The sequence below is a fragment of the Pavona decussata genome, unplaced genomic scaffold (genome assembly GCF_977016875.1).
Source record: "Pavona decussata unplaced genomic scaffold, jaPavDecu1.1 SCAFFOLD_11, whole genome shotgun sequence".
NCBI lineage: Eukaryota > Metazoa > Cnidaria > Anthozoa > Scleractinia > Agariciidae > Pavona > Pavona decussata.
Genome location: NW_028145434.1, coordinates 4,587,144 through 4,605,844, shown reverse-complemented (window position 1 = coordinate 4,605,844; position 18,701 = coordinate 4,587,144). Strand labels below are relative to the sequence as shown.

The following is an 18,701-nucleotide window of genomic DNA, read 5'->3' as shown; positions in this document are numbered from 1 at the left end:
CTTCAAAAAATCTAAACCGGAAAGTATACACCTCCATAGAGATCATTCGGGAGGAAACTGCATATTTAAGACATGAGTGTAACCAGAGGCTACAAGAGGTAGTCATCCATCAAGCATTAGATAACGTTGATCGAACAAGGGCAGTATGCCCTTGTTCTACTGTAGCTTGTCTCGTACTTATAATTATCAAAACGTCTGACAAGACCGAGTAAATTGTACTACTGTCTGGGTGACAGTGTCATAGCAAATTGTGCTCTGACTCACTACTTGTAGTTTATTAACTATATACCTAGTCTGGTAAACCTCAAGATGAGTTTGCATGTCCTGAACAGCAATGCAGACTTGGATTAGGGCTTTCGTTACTGAATAAAACTACCAATTGTACACCAAAAGGAAACAAATCAGGGGAAGTAAACATTTTGTCTTATTTTAAATTAACGAATGTAAAATAAACAATTACCTCATCAAGCGAGCCGTAAGGAAAGCTATCATTGTATATGGAGGATTCTGAATAGCTTGCAAGGCGGCATTTTACCACATCTCCATCAGGGTCTTCAACTGGGATTCTAAGAGACTGGGCCGGACAGCCGTCTTGCCAACGAATAATAGCAGGGCTTTTTGATATTGGAGATGAGTTAATTCTTCCGTTGTCAGATCGCCGTGTGAGGTTGACAATCCCAAGAACACGCCAATATCCCCCAGAGCTCTGGGATAACGGAATCCAACAGCAACCCGAGTAACTGCAGTCAAATGAATAAATGAATGAATGAATGAACGAACGAACGAACGAACGAACGAACGAACGAACGAACGAACGAACGAACGAACGAACGAACGAACGAACGAATGAATGAATGAATGAATGAATGAATGAATGAAATGAATGAAATGAATGAAATGAATGAAATGAATTAATGAATTAATGAATGGGAGGGATTGATGGATGGATGGATGGATGGATGGATAGATGGATGGATGGATGGATGGATGGATGGATGGATGGATGGATGGATGGATGGATGGATGGATGGATGGATGGAGGAAGGGAGGGAGGGAGGGAGGGAGGGAGGGAGGGAGGGATGGATGGATAGATGAATGGATGGACGGATGGATGGATGGATGAATGGATGGATGAAGGAAGGAGGGAAGGAAGGAATGCATGAATGAATCAATGAATAAATCATCGAATGGGTGAGTGAGTGAGTGAGTGAGTGAGGGAATGAATGAGTGAATGATAGGGAACTTGAGACAAGGCATTATGGAGAAATGGTAGCAATGTGTTGGAAATTGGAATTAACGTTAACTCGTGAAAACTGATCTCTCACACAAGTGAACATGTGCAGTTAACAAACGTACGTGTTGGTAGTCTTTATATCTTACATCTTAAAAGTCAAAAAAAAAACAAACAAACAAACAAAAAAAAAAACCAACAAAAAACAAAAAAGAAAAGAAACACGGGAAGCCTTTAATTTACCCGTGCGTGCGTGAGGTGTGGGTGTGCTAGAAATAAAAAATAGCTGATAATCATTATAATTTTCGATAACGAAAAAAATATCATTAAACATTTTATCGGATGTGGTACAGATCTTGTTTCTGAAAGGAGGGAGGATTTAAATGAAAGTGTCACCATCCAAAGATGCGTTTCCTGTGAATAACAATAACGATGATGATAATAGTAATGTTGTAGGCAAGAGCTACTAGAGCAAATAAACAAGCTTGCAAATTATATTGTAGGATGTTTCGTTAGTTAATTACTGACAGTCTTCTCAGCACAATTACAAAAACAATTAGTAATTTAAGGCTCATTAACAGGACCCACTATGCACTCTCCCAGTGGGCCACTTAAGTTTGTCATGTTACTGTAGACGAGATTTTCGCAAAGAAGAATTAAATTGAAAAAGGTGCATACCTCACCACCCATTCTTTAAGGTAAGATGGAAACGTGTAGGTAAAGTTGTTTTCACCCATAGACCAGTCTTCGTTCACACTGTAATCTGTACAATAGAAATAGGTGTCGCCTATGGTTCTAGAGCCGCAGGATATGTTATAACAGTTTGCTATCCAGCCACTTCCGTATCCAATTCGATTGCGGTAAAGGATGGTGTTCTGGTCACAGAACACAGCCCCTCTTCGCCAAGCTAGACGGAAGTTAAATCGCACCTTTAAAAAAGAGAAAAATGAAAAAAACAATTAGCTCATAACAAGAACTGACAAAGTCAAAACGAAACTAAAATTTGCCAAGAACGTTGCTCCAAGGTTACCCTAAGGTAATTCCATTGGATTGCAATGCGCATTCTCGCTACGCGTAATTTCTTTCATCGTTAGCGCGCACTTACCGCGCACACGTTAGAAGCACAGAGGACCAGTTGTTTAAACAGAGACTAACTGATGCCGTGGCTTAAGACAATCAGTGGACCTCCAAATCTGTTTATAAGTGGTTTGTTTTAAGTAGGCAAATAGTTTTCTAGTCTGGGATGCAAGCCTTCATGTTACCGTCGGCAGCAGACAATGTTTAGATATGACTGTTGGCAAAATTGAAAATGGCTTAAAACGTGGTTTTGTTCAACACCATCTAATATAAACTGCCTTTTTAACAACTTTTTTTTTTTTGACAATATCTATATTACCTTAACAATACGTACAAAATATACTTAAAATACATTAGAATACAACGAAAGAAAAAATAAAGAATACAGTTACATTCACTACTAAAGGCTTGCTTATTTCCGTTATATCTTTCAGAGTACAAAGAAAAGTAATACACAGCTCTAGGTTACAAACTTCTTGCCAATTAAAGCCGGGTTCCATTTATTGTAATAACGTTCGTTTGAATTAGACCTTGTTGATATTTGTTTTTCGGTTCCAGCCTTGCTTATCACTATTATTAGATAAGTACTAAAAGACAAAGGTTCTTCATTAATACTGCAACAATATATATAGTATTTTGCAATTAGTAGGAGGTGATTAGTTAAATTACAAAGGTGGTCGTTATCTATGAAACAAGCATATGTTTTAGATCTTGTTTTGTTTTTGAGCATAAATAGCAAAGATCACTGCTCACTAGTTTAGGTTTAAATAATTTGCTCCTAGTAAAAGCTATATCATGTAAGGTTTTGTACTGGAACATAGTTAACTTCATTTCTATAGTGATGGAGAAAGCTAAGTTGAAGTATTTGCTTATTTGGTCCGGTTTTAACCCATCGGCAATAAGGCGTTGTTCTGTGGTGGGTTCTTCAAATATATGCCTCACGAAACTTTTATGTATGGCTTTGGTTAATAGCGCTTTCAAGTTATCCCACGGTTGTGTAGGATACTCTTGCTGTAGCTCCGTTCGCATTATTGTCATTTTATATTCTTGTGGAATAGCGTTTATTAGTCCAAAATAGGTCAAAGAATTTGTATGTAACTGATAACGGAGTTTAAATTCTTCATAAGTAAAGAAATCTAGATTCGGGTCGAGAAGGAAACCTTTTTAATAACCGACCCAGATGGTTTTCCTTTTATTTAATAATGGTGGTTGTTTCTCCTAAACTAGCACCGTGACCCATGCCATCTTTTTCGACTCATTATTTTAAATTTGCTATTATCCTCTTCATATGGAAAATTATCTAGTAAAAAAAGATAGAAAATAAGGCAGAGAAATGAGTCATCGTCAGAAACAAGAGCTTACCAGCACGCAACAAACGTTTGGGGTTAATATTATATCCCTGTGTGCTTCCCTTCCAAAAAAATAATATCTAATTGCTGCGTATGCTTCAAACATTTCATGCATAACGTTTTCGAAGTTCGGTTTTATCTATGTAATTCTTTTTCCCATCAGACATAACAAGAACTATTGGAATAGACTCGTATTTGAAAGTGAATATTGCAACCAATTATGGGGGACTTGAGAGAGCCGAAGCTGATTTCGCGGGCATGGTGACCGAGTCCTTTTTATTGCATCTATTGAGATAATACATGCTGGTAAAAAAAATAAAATAAAAAAAAATAAATAAAAATAAAAAATAAAAATATTATATTTTTATGCAGATATCTTCTATTGTTTTAGTCCTCCAACATGACCGCCATGCACACACTCTAATAGTGTTCATCATTGCATACAGAATGTAAAGATGAGGCAACAATTTGGAGCCAATTCAACGCTCAAACGGTTAATTCAAGAAGTTTTTGAATGCCTTGTATGTTTATAAGTACAAGCACTGCAGAGTATGCAAGCAGGCAAGCGCATTTGGTTGGATTCTTATTATCTTCGTTGTATAATTCTTTAACCGCGCTTTCTAAATGTAGGAAATCATTTGCATTTCAACTCATCAAGTTGACACATCATTTCGCGCGCGCTCCATTGTTAAATTGCCGGCAATGTAATTATTCCTCGTGAGTAGTGTGACTTTCTTTCGTTTAGACGTATCTATAACAACATCAAACCCATCTTTGGACGTACTATCTATACTCCAAGTCTCACTGTTATAGCTTTTATACTAAACCCCAGAAGACCAAAGGAAAAAAAAAAAAACCCGGTCTAGATAGGGCTAATACTTGTGCTAAACTACTTCGAGTTGAAGTCTCATGTTATTGTCCTTTTTGCAATGCTCCAGTGTATTCTAGCGTGTCGTAGCATGTCTCATTAAGCGCAGAACTTTCCATAAATCACACAGTAAGCTTGTCAGCGAACGTGCTCAAAGAAACAAAAGCCGGATTTAGCGTCTTAAGTTATCCAAAACAAAACTATGTGAGTTTTTTCTTTCTTTGTCTTACAAATTCAAAGTGCACATGTCCGTGACGCACTTAGCAGGCTCTGCGAGCATGCGGTGTGCTTCACTGGCACATTTTGTATTAAAACCATATTAGTGGCTATTTATACTTGTAGGGTAATCTCTGGTGGTTTTTTGAATAAACACCGCCTGCCAGCAAAAGGCAGCTGAATACCTTGAACAAATGCTGTTGCTAAGTGTCTATCTGTAAAGAAACATGTTCGGACATCATCCATCAATAGAAGCATGCGCAGTGGTTAGCGTCTCACAAGGCTTAAATACTATCGATCACAGCTTATACACAATGCCTTCTGCAGTTTACAACTATCCCGACCTTGTAAACTGGTCTGGAAACTAAGAAACGTGGCTTTGAATTAGTTTGGTTCGGCGAGATCATTCTGTTTTACGCAACGTTGCAAAAAAACTTTCAATACTGATGATATCACGTGAGGCAATTTATTTACAATACCTTTGCAATTCAGTATTACCTATTCAATGCATCCAAAATCAATAAGAATTTAAGCGTACACATCTACCATTTAAACGCTTCGATATTCAGTCTACTAAATGGATGATTCAGTACTTTCTCTCAATATAGCAGCTTACAAAATCGTTAACTAAGTTACCGTGTTGCTGTAAGAGTCCACTGGCGCAAATGAAAAGGTTCCATGCCGGAAGTGAGATGCTTCAGCCAATGATAACCGTTGTAGCACAAGAAGAAACCAGAAAAGTGCTATAGACCAGCCTATCATGTTTCTTTTTATCGAGTTAAAAACCCGCGTCAAGTTCTGAATGCTCAGTTCAGCGGGTCAAATGGAACCTTGGCAGCGCGTAGAAAAGCAATAGGGTGCCCAAAGGTGTGGCCGAACTCACTTATTGCTTCATTATTCTGTCAATCAAAATCGTCCAAGTGTATATGGTAAGCAATATTGGAGCCCTCAAGGCCTTTCATCACATAACAACTTATTGTCTACATTATGCATACTAATTTGCTGTTCCAACCGAGTAGACAGAAAAGAAAGCACACAATAATCAAATGATCATTCATTTTAGTTCATTGTCGTGGAATGATTGCCATGTCGCTTTGTTTACTTTTTGTTTCTTTAGAGCGGCTCCTGGCTTACTTAAAGTCCATAGTCCATATTTCAGTACGTGGGAACAAACCATGAGAGTCAGAGAAGGGTGCAAATTTGTAACAGCACGTTTTTTTCGTGTGCATGGTGTCTATCAGTCTTTCTTTCTTTCTTTCTTTCTTTCTTTCTTTCTTTCTTTCTTTCTTTCTTTCTTTCTTTCTTTCTTTCTTTCTTTCTTTCTTTCTTTCTTTCTTTCTCTCTTTCTTTCTTTCTTTCTCTCTTTCTCTCTTTCTTTCTTTCTTTCTCTCTTTCTTTCTTTCTTTCTTTCTTTCTTTGCTTCTTTCTTTCTTTCTTTCATTCTTTCTTTCTTTCTTTCTTTCTCTCTCTCTCTCTCTCTCTCTCTCTCTCTCTCTCTCTCTCTCTCTCTCTCTCTCTCTCTCTCTCTCTCTCTCTCTCTCTCTCTCTCTCTCTCTCTCTCTCTCTCTCTCTCTCTCTCTCTCTCTCTTTCTTTCTTTCTTTCTTTCTTTCTTTCTTTCTTTCTTTCTTTCTTTCTTTCTTTCTTTATCTACCTCACTTGGTTTCATTATTTTCGTCCTTTCCTCCTTTTTTTTTTTCTAGTTTTGATAGAAAACAACTGAAATATCCAAAAAAATTTAAATAAAATGTGAGTGATCCTTATAGAACCTAACCAGAAGAGTTGTTCGTTTCAATATGTTTGCTTGTCATAACATATAACAGTTACAGAAAATAACAAATCATTTAAGTTGTATAAGTTAAATAAATATAAAAGCTGTGAATCAATGTACTAAATGGAAAATTACTTTCTCTTTATACAAACACTTGCAAAAAAATCAACGACGTCACCGTGTTACTGAGTCTGTTGGTGCAAACCAAATGGTTCCAGCCTACCATGCAAAGCAAAGGGGCAAAGGGAAAGCTAACAAGAAGCACGTATTAAAGCGCTAAGGCGCACTATTAGGTGTGGGTGAACTCTTTTACATGTTCTTTACACTGTCAATCAAATCGCCGAAGTATATATGCATTGGTAAACAAATGTTGATGGTCTTAAGGTATTTTATTACATTACAGCCTACGTATTCTCCGTATTGCATACATATTTGCAGTTAATTCCAACCGAATACACAGAAACGAAACGCGCCCAGTCCACTACTGTGAAACAATTACGGTGCTATGTCGGTCTCTTTCGGCTACATCTCTTTAAGTAAATCCTTGCTAGCTTAAAGTGGATATTTCATGTTTCCTTAAGAAACTCTTATAGCTTCTGTTTATATTGTTCATCACCATTGTAGCAAGGGCTTAAATCATGCACTCTTTCCCGTTTACCTATTGCGTATAGGCCTGGCTTCACTTACTACGTTGACTTGATAAATCATTGTTCTGACAACTGAGGGAGTGCTTTTGTTAAAGAAATGAGTGTGGTCGCAATAACACAAAACGCACTTATTACTGTCGGAGAAAAATTCCATGAAATGGAGTACACTTTTTAGGCGAAATTCACGCTATGCCATGATTGAACAACTTTTGCCTCATCGCTGTGTTTTCATCAATCGCAAGGATCTTTCAAAGGGTTGTTTTTAAGTAGTTTTATTCTTATTCAAACCAGGAGAGTCTTAGGTATTACTCTCGATTGGGTTTTAGTCATTTTTTTTTTATTCCGAATAGCCGTTGCATTACTAAACCAAAACAAATGCAAGGTTGGCAAACGTTTTTCTTTGTTTGTTAGTTTGTTTAGTTTTGTTCTACCAAAGAAAGGACGCGGAATACAGGAGAGACCAGAAAGGATACTAGCTAGGGCTACTGTATCTGAGGAAACTATTGTAATTTCTAAGTCCAGCACCAATACACCACAAGGTTCTAGCTTCTTTTTGGGTTTATTTTGGGATTCCTTAGGTCTAAAGAAAGTCGGTTATTACACCTCAACACAGCGCACTTGACTCTAGCGGACTACGTATGCCCTGAACAATTCATCAGTATTCTGGAAACTCTGGTGTCCTTAAATCTTGAGAATAGGCCGAATTACATTTCCGGTCGCTACTGATCACTTGTTTCGTGGCTTTGACTTTCAATTTCCTTTAAATCTAACGCAGGTCGTGATATAACAACGAATCCAATTTGCATCTTGAAGACCTCTTTACACTTGCGACACAAACAGGAAAATCCAACTGAGATCAAACCACCGCCAACGAATTAAAATGAAATTAACAATTAAGAAATACAGAACAAAGCTTAGAACCTTAGTATTTAATTAGAAATTTAGCAGTGTCACCGACTGGCCCAGCAACAAGAGAACTAACAGAGTCAAAACTAAACTAAAACACTGCCAAAAATGTTAATGTGATTTGTTTTTACTGTTCCGAATGACTTGCATCTAATCGAAACGCATCTAGAATGTTCCTTTCGTAAATTAATCTTATGCTTAACCATTATATCGCAGATGAACTTGTCTGTGTGTGCAGAATGTAATGACGAGGCAACAGGAGCCAATGCTCTTACGGTTGACTTAAGCCTTTTTGGAACGCCTCACAGAGTTAACGTTAGGTACATGTACTGCGGAGAAAGGAATTATGCAAGTATGGAAGGGTAATTGCTTGTTTTTTTTTATTATTATTATTATTTTTATTATCTTCCCTGCAGAATTCTTCAAATGCTCTTTCTAAATTTTGGAAATTATTCGCATTTCAGGTCATCAAGTGGACACATCATTTCGCGCACGTTCCATCGTGAAATTGCCGGCAATGCAACGCCTGGTCAAGCGGCGCGTCATAATTAATGATGGTTATAATAGTTAAAACTCAGTCACTCATTTGTTCACCAACTATCAGGTACTATCATTGACTACCGTCAACTATCGTTCACTTTGAACGTGTTAAAATTCTTTCTGATAGCTGATGATAGTTTTCACGTTTGACTGACGCGCATGAGAGTTGGTAATAGTGGATGATAGTTTTGACTATTATCAAGTGTCATCAACTATCATGCGCCGTTTGATCAGGGCTTAAGCTTCCCATAACAACATGGAACCCATAATAAAGTTACGCATGCTTAGTCTTTTAATTAAATCAAAGAGAAACGTTTGTTATCTGTTTTTGCATATTCGTTCAAGTGAGCTTTTTTTGAAAGATTTAGTGTTAACTCTGATAGAATAAGCTTCACCCTGAGGATTTCTTAAGAAATTATTTTGTCTTTGATAGCTTTTACGCTTGCTAGTGCGCTTGAAGGTGTGGCCGAACTAATTTACATCTTCTTAATACAGTCAATCAAAATCGTTGAAGTGTATATGGTAACCAAATATTGAAGGCCTCAAGGCATTTCATTACAAGGCAGCCTGCAGTTTACAAAAGCCGCTTACGTATTTGCGGTTTATTCCAACCGAGTAAACAGGAAAGAAAGCTCACAATCATCAAATAGTCATTAATTGTAGACTGCCACTACTGGGAAACAATTGTGAAGACGCTTTGCTCACTATAGTTCCTTTTTAGTGGCCTCTAGCTAACTTAAAGTCGATATTTCACGTTTCATTGAGAGGCAATCGTTATTTCTTGCAAGAGTAATACATGGTAGCATTGTTCATCACCGTTGCAGCAAGAGCTTAAAATCATACAATCTTTAAGGTCTACCTACTGCGTAAAGGTCGTGCTTAACTTACTACATTGACTCGATAAATCATTGTTCTGACACCTTAAGGAGTGTTTTTGTCAAAGAAACTGTGTGTGGTCGCAACAAAACAAAACCCACTTATAATTGACGGAGTAAAGTTCCATGAAATGGAGTAAACGTTTCAGGCGATGGTCACGTTATTTCGCATAACCGTTGTAGTTGTACCAGGAGCAGTACGGGACTACAACCTTACAGCCAGAGAAGAGCGCAAATTAAAAGAAAAGACGCTTTCTTTCTTTCTTTCTTTCTTTTTTTCCACTCTTTTTTTCTGCCTTTTTAGTACTTCCTTTTCTGTTCTTTTCCGAAACCTCGAAAATTCTTAAAGTGCTAACTTCATGTCACGTATGAAACAAAAATACGTTCTTTACAGCTTATCCGATGTGGCTGTACCTATCTTGGTCACTGAAATGAAGTTTGGGCCCCGTAAATTGAAAATATTGAGCCTTGAAAACTGGTGTTTTCGAGTCCGCCATTATGAATTTATGTTCCAGTGAGCCCGCGGTATGAGAGTGATTGGAGTTGCGGTATTTTTATTCAAACCTATTGTGTTTTTGTCGTGACGTAATACTCTCAAGCGAGTACTGTAGTCCTCCTTCTGGCGACGAATTTCAGAGCTGTTTTGGCCACAGAAAGCTCTCCTGGATCGTCTTTGCATGATATAGGCAAAGGAAATTAAGAAGTCCTGACTCTGTAGAGCTAGTTCCGTCTGAAGAAGAGGCAGCCGAATAAGTTCAGCAGCTAGCGCTTTTGCTACAAGAGAAGGAAGAGCAGACTTTGCTGAGTCGTTCATCTCTCGGGTAAGATATTAGAGATAGAGATTGATATTTAGATGTGTTATTTGCTGTATTAACAAAACAGGCAAGCTTTAAAAGTGTAGTGCCCGAGAATCCTCAAAAATTTCTCTTGACTACTAGCCAGTTCATTCCCCGGAGGGAGGCTACCGGAGACTCAGTTGAATTGAAATCGAAGTCAAGTTTAGGTTTTTAGCTTTGCTTTCGAAAGTTTGCCTTGGTGTTAAATTAGAGTGCACAGTTAAGTTTCGGTTCCGAGTAAGCTTAATGTTTTTGCACTTTTTTACCATGGAAAAAGAATATATATTGTAGTGAAAAGCTTTGTGCAATGGCTTGAATTTAAGCTGATCGTTCCCTTGTAATTGATGCTAAGTTTCCTCTTGGTTCAATATTTTCTCAGGTGCAAATGTTCAAATTGCTCCCTTGAGCGACTTACCAAGCCTGGAGAGTGCTGGTGCTGCATGGACATCATTGTATCCAGATTTGAATAAGTACAGTAATCAATAAACAAATAAATTTGCAAGGCAACAACAATTTGCAATGATTTGTTTTCTTCCCTTGCACCATCATGAACAATGTAATAGTATTAACAGTTTTTTCTGTGTACATATGTATTTTTTTAAGGTGGCTCACATCAGGTTAAACACCACTGCACTGGATGCTTTAACGCACTGAAGAAATGACTAGCTTTATAAATGAAAATTTATTAAGGCGTGCTTTCTGGTAACAAGCATCCACCTAGGCAAATGAGGGGAGGAAAAGTAGGAATTTTGCAAATATAAATTGAAAACAATATTCTTGGGAGTTAAAGTTTGTGATTCAGGTATTGAAATTTTTTTGCTTATTCTAATGAAGGGTCAAAACAACCTAACAACAAACATCCTTTGTCCTACATGTCTAAGGGCAAACCCCCAAGCAAGTGTTGATGAGTTTGATACACTGTTGCTGTGGTAACAGTTCTTGTTACTTTCACTTTTGGTGCAGTGAGATGGGCAAATGCATGCTACCAAAATGAAGTAAAGTTGAGACTGTTGTGAGCCACCTTTGATTTTTTTCTCAAGGTTGTTCTTCTTGATCATTGTTTATTCTTAGAAAATGTAGATTCAATTTCATTTTTTACAACAACAAATTTATTGGTGAAACAAGATTCTGGCACTCTTTTTCAAATGAACATAAAAATAAAATTATTAATGTACTGCAGACAATGAACCATAAACCTTATTCCAAAATGGCTACCATATTAATATTGTTTATATTCAAATAAGTATTTATTTAAAACCACACCAAAAGAGAAAACATTTGAGTTCTGGTTGCTATACATGGCTCAGGAATGTCTGTGCTTCAGCTCCCTATTAGCAGGGAGCAGGGGGTGGGGAGGGGGGGAGGTGGAGTGTCATGAAAGAAAAAGCAGTGAAAACAGAGGGTCAAATAAATTTATGCTCTTGCAATCATAATTTATAGTATGACTGGGAGAGCGAGTTATATACAAAAGACAAAATAAAATTTGTTAATTTAAGTCATTATTTAACAAAAGCAAAACAAGTATTAAGTATTAAAATATTAATGTAAAGGAAATGTGTAGCATAATGGAGTTATATGATGCCAATGGGCTCTATAGATGATTTGAATTATGTTGGGGCAAAATGGTTCCAGTAAGTAACTTACAGTTTGCCTCCATTCTTGTTTTCTTTTTCTGGTATTTGAGCTACATTGTATTACCTGTTCAGGGGGAGGGTCGTGAAATTTCATTTGCATCGCTATGGAGGGTCACATCATTTTCATTGCTCAATTTAAAATCTCCACCTCACTCCCCCCCCCCCGTCCCCACTAATTTCTGACCATTCCCTAAAACAGAAGCCTATGTAATGGAAAGAGTTACAAAGAGGAGGCATGATGAATGAAGAGAAAACAGTTCTTTTATTGATTCTATTTGTCAACTGGTGGTTGATGACAAAACATCAAGAAAAGCTCTTGGGAAAGGTCAGTGCTCTTCAACTGCTAGTTTAAGGAGGAGCACTGGCCTTTTCTTGGCTGTCCACATTTTTCACGTGTTGTGCTCCGCAAGGCTTGTTTTGCCCTGTATTTAATAGTAAGAGCTCGGTTTTGACGTTGTTGCAACTCAGCGTCTGAAAAATAAATCAAAATTTAAAATACATTACCAATTGAATCTAATTGATAAGAAACAACTGAATGTGAGGTTTTCTTAAAACCTTTCTTAAACCAAAAATTCAAACTATTTCTTCAAGAAAACCACTAAAAAGAAAGAAGGAACCCTTTTGTAAACGCCAAAGACCACCTTATCGAAAGCTGAGGGAAAATGGATAATTAAAGTGGTTTTCTTCGCGTTTGTTTGCACAGTTTTTGCCACAAGCTTTTGCACAAGCAAAGTAAACACAAGCTTACTCTAATCGCACTGAGATGTTTTGGAAATGCTTCGGAGGGAAAAGCTAGTTCCGGGAGCTAGTTGCACTTACATTATTTACTCGTTCAATCAAAGTTTAGTACTTTAGAAACGCAAGATAAAATGTGTATAAAAATTTGTGACTGCTATTTGTATGGGTGCTGAACAAGGTATCGAGGAATCACCAAAGATAAAAAACAATATTCACACATTTCGCCCACTTTACATAAGCTTACCTTTTGCCGCTCCTTCCCCTTCAGAGATTTTTTGCAGGTTCACGATCTCCTGATCGCTTACCCTTTTCAAAAGATCAGGTTTAATTTGTGTTCACTGACTTGGGTGGAATGCCCAAGTGTCCCTCGAACTAAACCGAGAAAATAGCAAAACGTGCAAGACAACAAACTGGACCCACACATCTCTCGTTCTGTCGGCCGGACTCGCATGCAGCGCAATTCCTGCCGCTCGATTAGAGCAGTTGTTATACCACTGAACAACACAGCGACTTCCCACCATTGAAAGAACGAAACATTTTTCGAAAACGTGTTCGAAACCGTATGAGAAGTTAGCCTCGTAGGGCTCGCCTGGGCTTCGAGTTGAGAGTCTGACGTCACTTGTTTTTCCCGGGTGACCCGGCCTCTGTTGTCATTGGACACCATCTGCCTTTGGTAACCAGGCCGCAGGAACATGGCGGTTCAATGGCGGATGAAAATTCGTGGAGTTTGAGCGCAAAAAAATCGCACTTTCCTTCATCTTATGAGGATATAACTTGGAGATCATGTACTTTAGGACATAAACTACCAATCAACCGCAAATAAAAGGTATTCGAAAATTTGATCGAAGTAGCACTTTAAGTGAAACGTAAGTGACAAAAAGATTTATGCATAATGTCCTTTTTCGTGCACATATCTTTGCTGTATTGTTCTTCAATAATACTTCTTTCGGTTTAGGGTCCCTTATATATATGAAGAGGAGCACTTACGCAGTAAAGTTATCTGGTTGAATAGTGCTTCTTGTCATAATAATAATAATAATAATAATAATAATAATAATAATAATAATAATAATAATAATGAGAACTCTTTATTAACATATTTCAAGCAAATTGCTATTCACAAGTTAAAAGTAGAAAAAACAACTATTAAAAACTATTTACAATTCATTTCGATGAAAAAAGAGAATTTTCAAGGCGATATTCTAAGGAGAGAAAAAATTTCATAAAGTTACTATGCTATTCTTATTTAAAAAAAATCAATAATATATACGAAGTTAAAAATCTTAAAAAAGGAATAAAAACCGACATCAAATGGAAGGCTACCAAGAAAAATAAGAAAAACTAAGAAATAAAATTATGTTCTATAATAATAATGATAATAATAATAATAATAATAATAATAATAGTAAATATAAATATATAAATAATATAATCTTTATTAAGAATGACCCACTCTTTTAAAACACAACACTATGCACTCCTAAAAATTATGTACATTTTCAGCAAATATAAAATTCTCGTATTCAAATTCTTGTGCTATAAGGACATGTTCAACGTGAAGCTTTATAAAAAGAAAAAAATATATATATTCAATCTGCGTTGAAAAACAAAAGAAATATTTGCTTCTGAATGATACCATACACTAAAATGTGAAAATTCCAAAAACCCCTATAATCCTAAATCCTACTTAAATTCTGGCTTGCGCACTTATAATAATAATGATAATAATAATAATAATAATAATAATAATAATAATAATAATAATAATAATAATATCTGTTTAATTTCATATATTAGTCATACAAATCAGCGCAATTACAGACTTGAAATAAGTAACAAATCGTGTCATTCCAGTGGCACTTAAATGCTTTATAGCGCCGTAAATAAATAATGCTTTATATAATGTCATGAAATGAGGTAGTAGAGATACCCCTAGATCAACTTCAGATATTAGGTGTTCTATGAAATTCTTAATTGGCTTAAAAAATGCAGGGATTAAGCAATGCCTTAGCTATGTATCACAGGTTCAACTTTTTTACTGCCTTGTGTGCTTTACGGAAATTCTAAAAGCACACACTCTAAAACTGCATTGCAAAACAAGAAGCTTAAGCATGCCTGTAAATGCGTTTGGTTCGAGATCATTCTTTGCGGAAAACTTTCACTATCTAAGTAACGTAATTTATTTGCAATATCATTGCATTAAGGTTTTCAAAACAGTGTAATAAACTATTCAATATATATAAATTCAATAAAGTATTTAAACCGACTACACCACCACCAGTTGAAAGCTGTGATAGTCAGTGCTGTAAATGGATGATAACTTTCTCTTTACATTACCGCTTGCAAAATCGTTAACTACCTTACCGTGTTACTGTATGAGTTTGTTGGAGCAAACGAAATGGTTCCATGCCGGAAGTGCGATGCTTCGGCCAATGATAACCATTGTAGCACAAGAAGAGAAAGAAGAATCTTCAGAGGCCAGCATGACATGTTACTCTTTATCGACCGAAAAGACCGCTTCAAGAGCTAACTGCTTTCAGCAGGTCAAAGCGAAAGCTTAAAGCAAACAAAACCTCAAGGACGCTCAAAAGGTGTGGCTGAACTCCTTCACTTCACCTTGGTACTGTCAATCAAAATTGTTCAAGTGCATACGATAACCAAATATTGAAGCCCTGAAGGCATTTTATCACATGACAGATTATAAGCCCGTAGCTGGAGCCATTTTTCTTTTGAATTAATAATCATATGATGATGTATTTTTGTTCATTACGTTGAAACAATTCCCGCGTCACTTTACCAACAAAAGTCCTTTTAAGCGACTCCTGGCTTACTAAAAGTAACTGATACTTCACGTTTCTGTGTGAAGATACGTTTTTTTTTTCTTGTAAGAATAATTATCCATCACCATAGTAACAACGGCTAAAATAATTGTGCTCTTCCGGTTTACCAACTACGTAACCGTCACGTTTAACTTCCTACATTGTCACGTTAAATTATTGTTTTGACACCTTAGGGAGTGTTTTTATTACATGGCCACGGTCACGACGCAGATGTTATTTTATATGTCAATTTGTTTTGTTTTGTTTTAATTGACATAAATGACGTTCAATTTGCCCTGTGACGTAAACTAAAACTCGCTGACCACGTTGTATATATTTGTGTTGGATGAAGCCGAAAACTCTTCTGGCTAATCTGACTAGCATCCTGTCTATTCATGGGTATCCTGTTCTGACGTTTAAGGTGAATTCATTCTTAGTGAGGCGTTTCAGGGGTTCTCCAATATTAATTTCCCCACTGAGTAACGTGCACGTGGTGTCGATTATACGATGGAACTTTTAGCAGGCGATCGTAAGTTGTGTGGATCCGGCTCAGGAGGCCATGTGCTCGAGCAGTTTTAGCAATTTGAAGTTTCTTGTACGTCTCTCTAAAAAGATTGCTTCCGCCGTTTGCGCAATTAAACGCATACGACATCAAATCCCATTTAATATTTTAATCAATGTTTACTATAGTTTTGTTTAACCTCTCCTCGATAATTGTAATGTCAGGTGTGTGGAAACTGCAATAAATTCCTTTTTGATAAGCTTCAAACGCTTCAAAATCGCGCAGCCCGCATTTTGATGTCTGCTGGTTCTGATAGTAATTTGAATAATTCGTTCCAGGCACTAAAGTGGCGCAGACTCTGTCGTGATGTATAAAACGTGATAATGTGAATTTTTATCATTAAGGAATGCTGAAAACACACTAACTCTTCCATTACCCCGCACTGAGTATTCAAAGAGATGTTTTTCATACAACCGTTTACCCCTAGATGATTACGCCAAGCAGCTTCCTTGAATAATTTTTAGTCTAAATTGAGTCGCCCCAGTTTTAGGTAAGATTTTAAATACGGCCTCCAAGAAGAGCAGATTTATTGTCTCTATGTAGCTGTGGAATTACAGTGTCTAAATAAAGTTATCGTATTGTATCGTATGCTTCATTGTCCAATTCGCCACGTTTTACGAGAGCACGGAGATGTTGTTGGATGGAGTTGAGACGATGGTGAGTTAGATCTACTTTAATGGGTTTGAACTTTCTGTGACCACAAAACAAGCCTTCCATTGATTTCACATGGTCAGCTTTCCAGATTAGGACTACACCTTCTCAAAAGGTTTCAAAATCACGGTGGTAGATTGTAGGTCTTTAATAATTGGGGTGCTTTTATTGTCTTGGGATATGCGATTTTTGATCAAAATCCAGGATTTTAAAAGCCAGAACTCGAATAGCGTTTTTGGTGGGTTCAATTGAGTGGAAATTATTCCTCAGTAAGTTATTACAGGTTAGTTCATTTTCCAGACTGATCCAGTTGAGGCGAACAGGTCGGTCTCACGAAGGGTTGCCGGTGCCAAAGTAGGTGTTGAAATTTTCTTTCCGATTACGTAATTCTGGCTAGCGTCATTCTCTAACTGCTTGAAACAAGACTGACGTTTAACATCCTGGATTTTGATCACAGCTAGTGTGCCCGACAGGAGGCACAGGGACTCGCCCTTTTTTTTTAGAAAACACGTATAAATGTTATATTTAATGTTTGTCCTACTTGTGCCTTATCCGTCTGTGGCGGCTATCAGGTTATCCCCATAGGGACGTCTTACGTGTGACAATTGAGAAATTCATCATTGAGGGCTAAAGCAGACGACAAATGAAGGTTCCAATTCATTTATCGTTGTGTCTAGTGCACACCTGATTCTTTCATTGGATAGCAATGTTTTGTTCATTACAAAACAAACTTCTCTCGCCTGGATGAGATTTTTAAGTCTTAGCTTTTTACTGAGGATTTTAATTCTTGTACTCAACTTTTCTTTGAAAGTTCTACAATAGCCAAACGGAGAAAAAGGAAATACAACAATTAGTGGGAAGGCCCGTTACTGAAGTAACAAGTCCTCGATGGAAATCTTACTTACAATTCTGTATCCTTTCCGAAGACCGAGTTTATGAACTTCTTTACTTCTTGCTTGGTTTAGCAGACGGCGTTTTTTTTTTTTTTCGTAAACTGCGTAGTTTTCGCCCTTTAAATATTTATTTTGTCTCTAGAGATTAATTAACATTCTTAAACGGTTTTACACTGTACGGTGCAAAACAAAAATTAAGTAAGCAAGTGGAAGCTATAAAGAGAAACATGGCATGCAATTGTCCATTTCACTGCGTTGCGCTCAACTGATAAGACACCTAAAACGCACTCATGCGCGAAAAAAGTAAAACTAAATAGCAGATTTTTGTAAATTTCTGGCGATAAAAACTAATTACATGGTCCTGAAAAGAGTCTTTCTATGTCATACTGTACTCCTGGATATAAGCGTTTCTCCTTCTCCTTTGCTTCACTTTGGTGATGTACAAATCTCCAACCTTTTTTCGGTTCATGAATCACCGTGCAGTACGGTACTTGACAAAGAGAATATCCAGGGAGATGATAGCAATACATGAATCAGGTCAGTTTCACTTGCACTAGCTACGCCAGCAATCAAAGAAGCTTGTCTTTCGGTGTCTGGGAATATCAAAGGAAGTGCAGTTGGAAATAGGTCGAGAAAAAATGAAAGGTGACACAGAATGGTCCTCCTACTACGTGACAGTGGCAAAATGAGTGCGCATGCTCGCCACGCGTGAGCAATCTTACGCGGCGAAATAGCAGCATTTTTAAAATTCCCATTGCTTGTTTTCGTTTCGCGGGGAAAAATAAAGCCCAAATCAAAAAAGATAAGGTTGCCGCTTTCAGGCAAGGTTCCTTCGAACATCTTTCATCGCATATCTTATTCAACAAAAAAAAGTATTCTGGTAACAGGTGTTAATTTGGCGGTTGAAGTGGAGCATTCGTAATCGATTCTCGCTCGAATCACAAATCTGCGGAGCATGCGCACTCATTTTGCCGCTGTGTCCTATTGCGTTACAAATAATAATACTAATACATAAGATATACCAGAAAAAAAAAAAAAAAAAAAAACTAAAAAAACAACGACAAAAAAAAACATGTTAATTATGTTACAA

The 18,701-nt window shown here is 37.1% G+C and overlaps 2 protein-coding genes and 2 long non-coding RNA genes across 18 annotated transcripts in view; 2 read left to right on the top strand and 2 right to left on the bottom strand.

Annotated features, from left to right (window-relative positions):
* The window catches only part of LOC146488329 (uncharacterized), a 70,863-nt gene extending 55,342 nt beyond the window's left edge, over nucleotides 1–15,521 (bottom strand). For 4 of the 15 annotated variants that reach the window (XR_014867317.1, XR_014867313.1, XR_014867319.1 and 1 more), the window contains exons 1-3: nucleotides 15,051–15,517; nucleotides 1,910–2,160; nucleotides 461–740 (exon numbers count right to left, since the gene is read on the bottom strand). Coding sequence is in view for 1 of the 15 variants with exons in the window: in XM_085123771.1 (XP_084979897.1) it covers nucleotides 461–740; nucleotides 1,910–2,160; nucleotides 15,051–15,176 (657 nt within the window). In the remaining 14 variants the exon portion in view is untranslated. Of the gene's footprint in view, nucleotides 1–460; nucleotides 741–1,909; nucleotides 2,161–5,377; nucleotides 5,636–15,050 lie in introns of those variants that run through there. The other 11 variants (XR_014867292.1, XM_085123771.1, XR_014867318.1 and 8 more) reach the window with 7 other exon arrangements.
* On the top strand, nucleotides 6,755–13,664 carry LOC146488330 (uncharacterized). The gene is made up of 3 exons (XR_014867382.1): nucleotides 6,755–7,889; nucleotides 7,933–9,826; nucleotides 13,547–13,664. It is a non-coding gene; the product is annotated as an uncharacterized LOC146488330 (long non-coding RNA).
* On the top strand, nucleotides 9,842–10,827 carry LOC146488331 (uncharacterized). The gene is made up of 2 exons (XR_014867366.1): nucleotides 9,842–10,299; nucleotides 10,694–10,827. It is a non-coding gene; the product is annotated as an uncharacterized LOC146488331 (long non-coding RNA).
* Nucleotides 15,522–16,577: 1,056 nt separating the features above from the next.
* LOC146488328 (scavenger receptor cysteine-rich domain-containing protein DMBT1-like) overlaps nucleotides 16,578–18,701 on the bottom strand; it is an 80,579-nt gene continuing 78,455 nt past the window's right edge. Inside the window, exon 43 of the mRNA XM_085123487.1 lies at nucleotides 16,578–18,204. The gene's annotated coding sequence lies outside the window, so the exon portion shown is untranslated. The remainder of the gene's footprint in view (nucleotides 18,205–18,701) is intronic.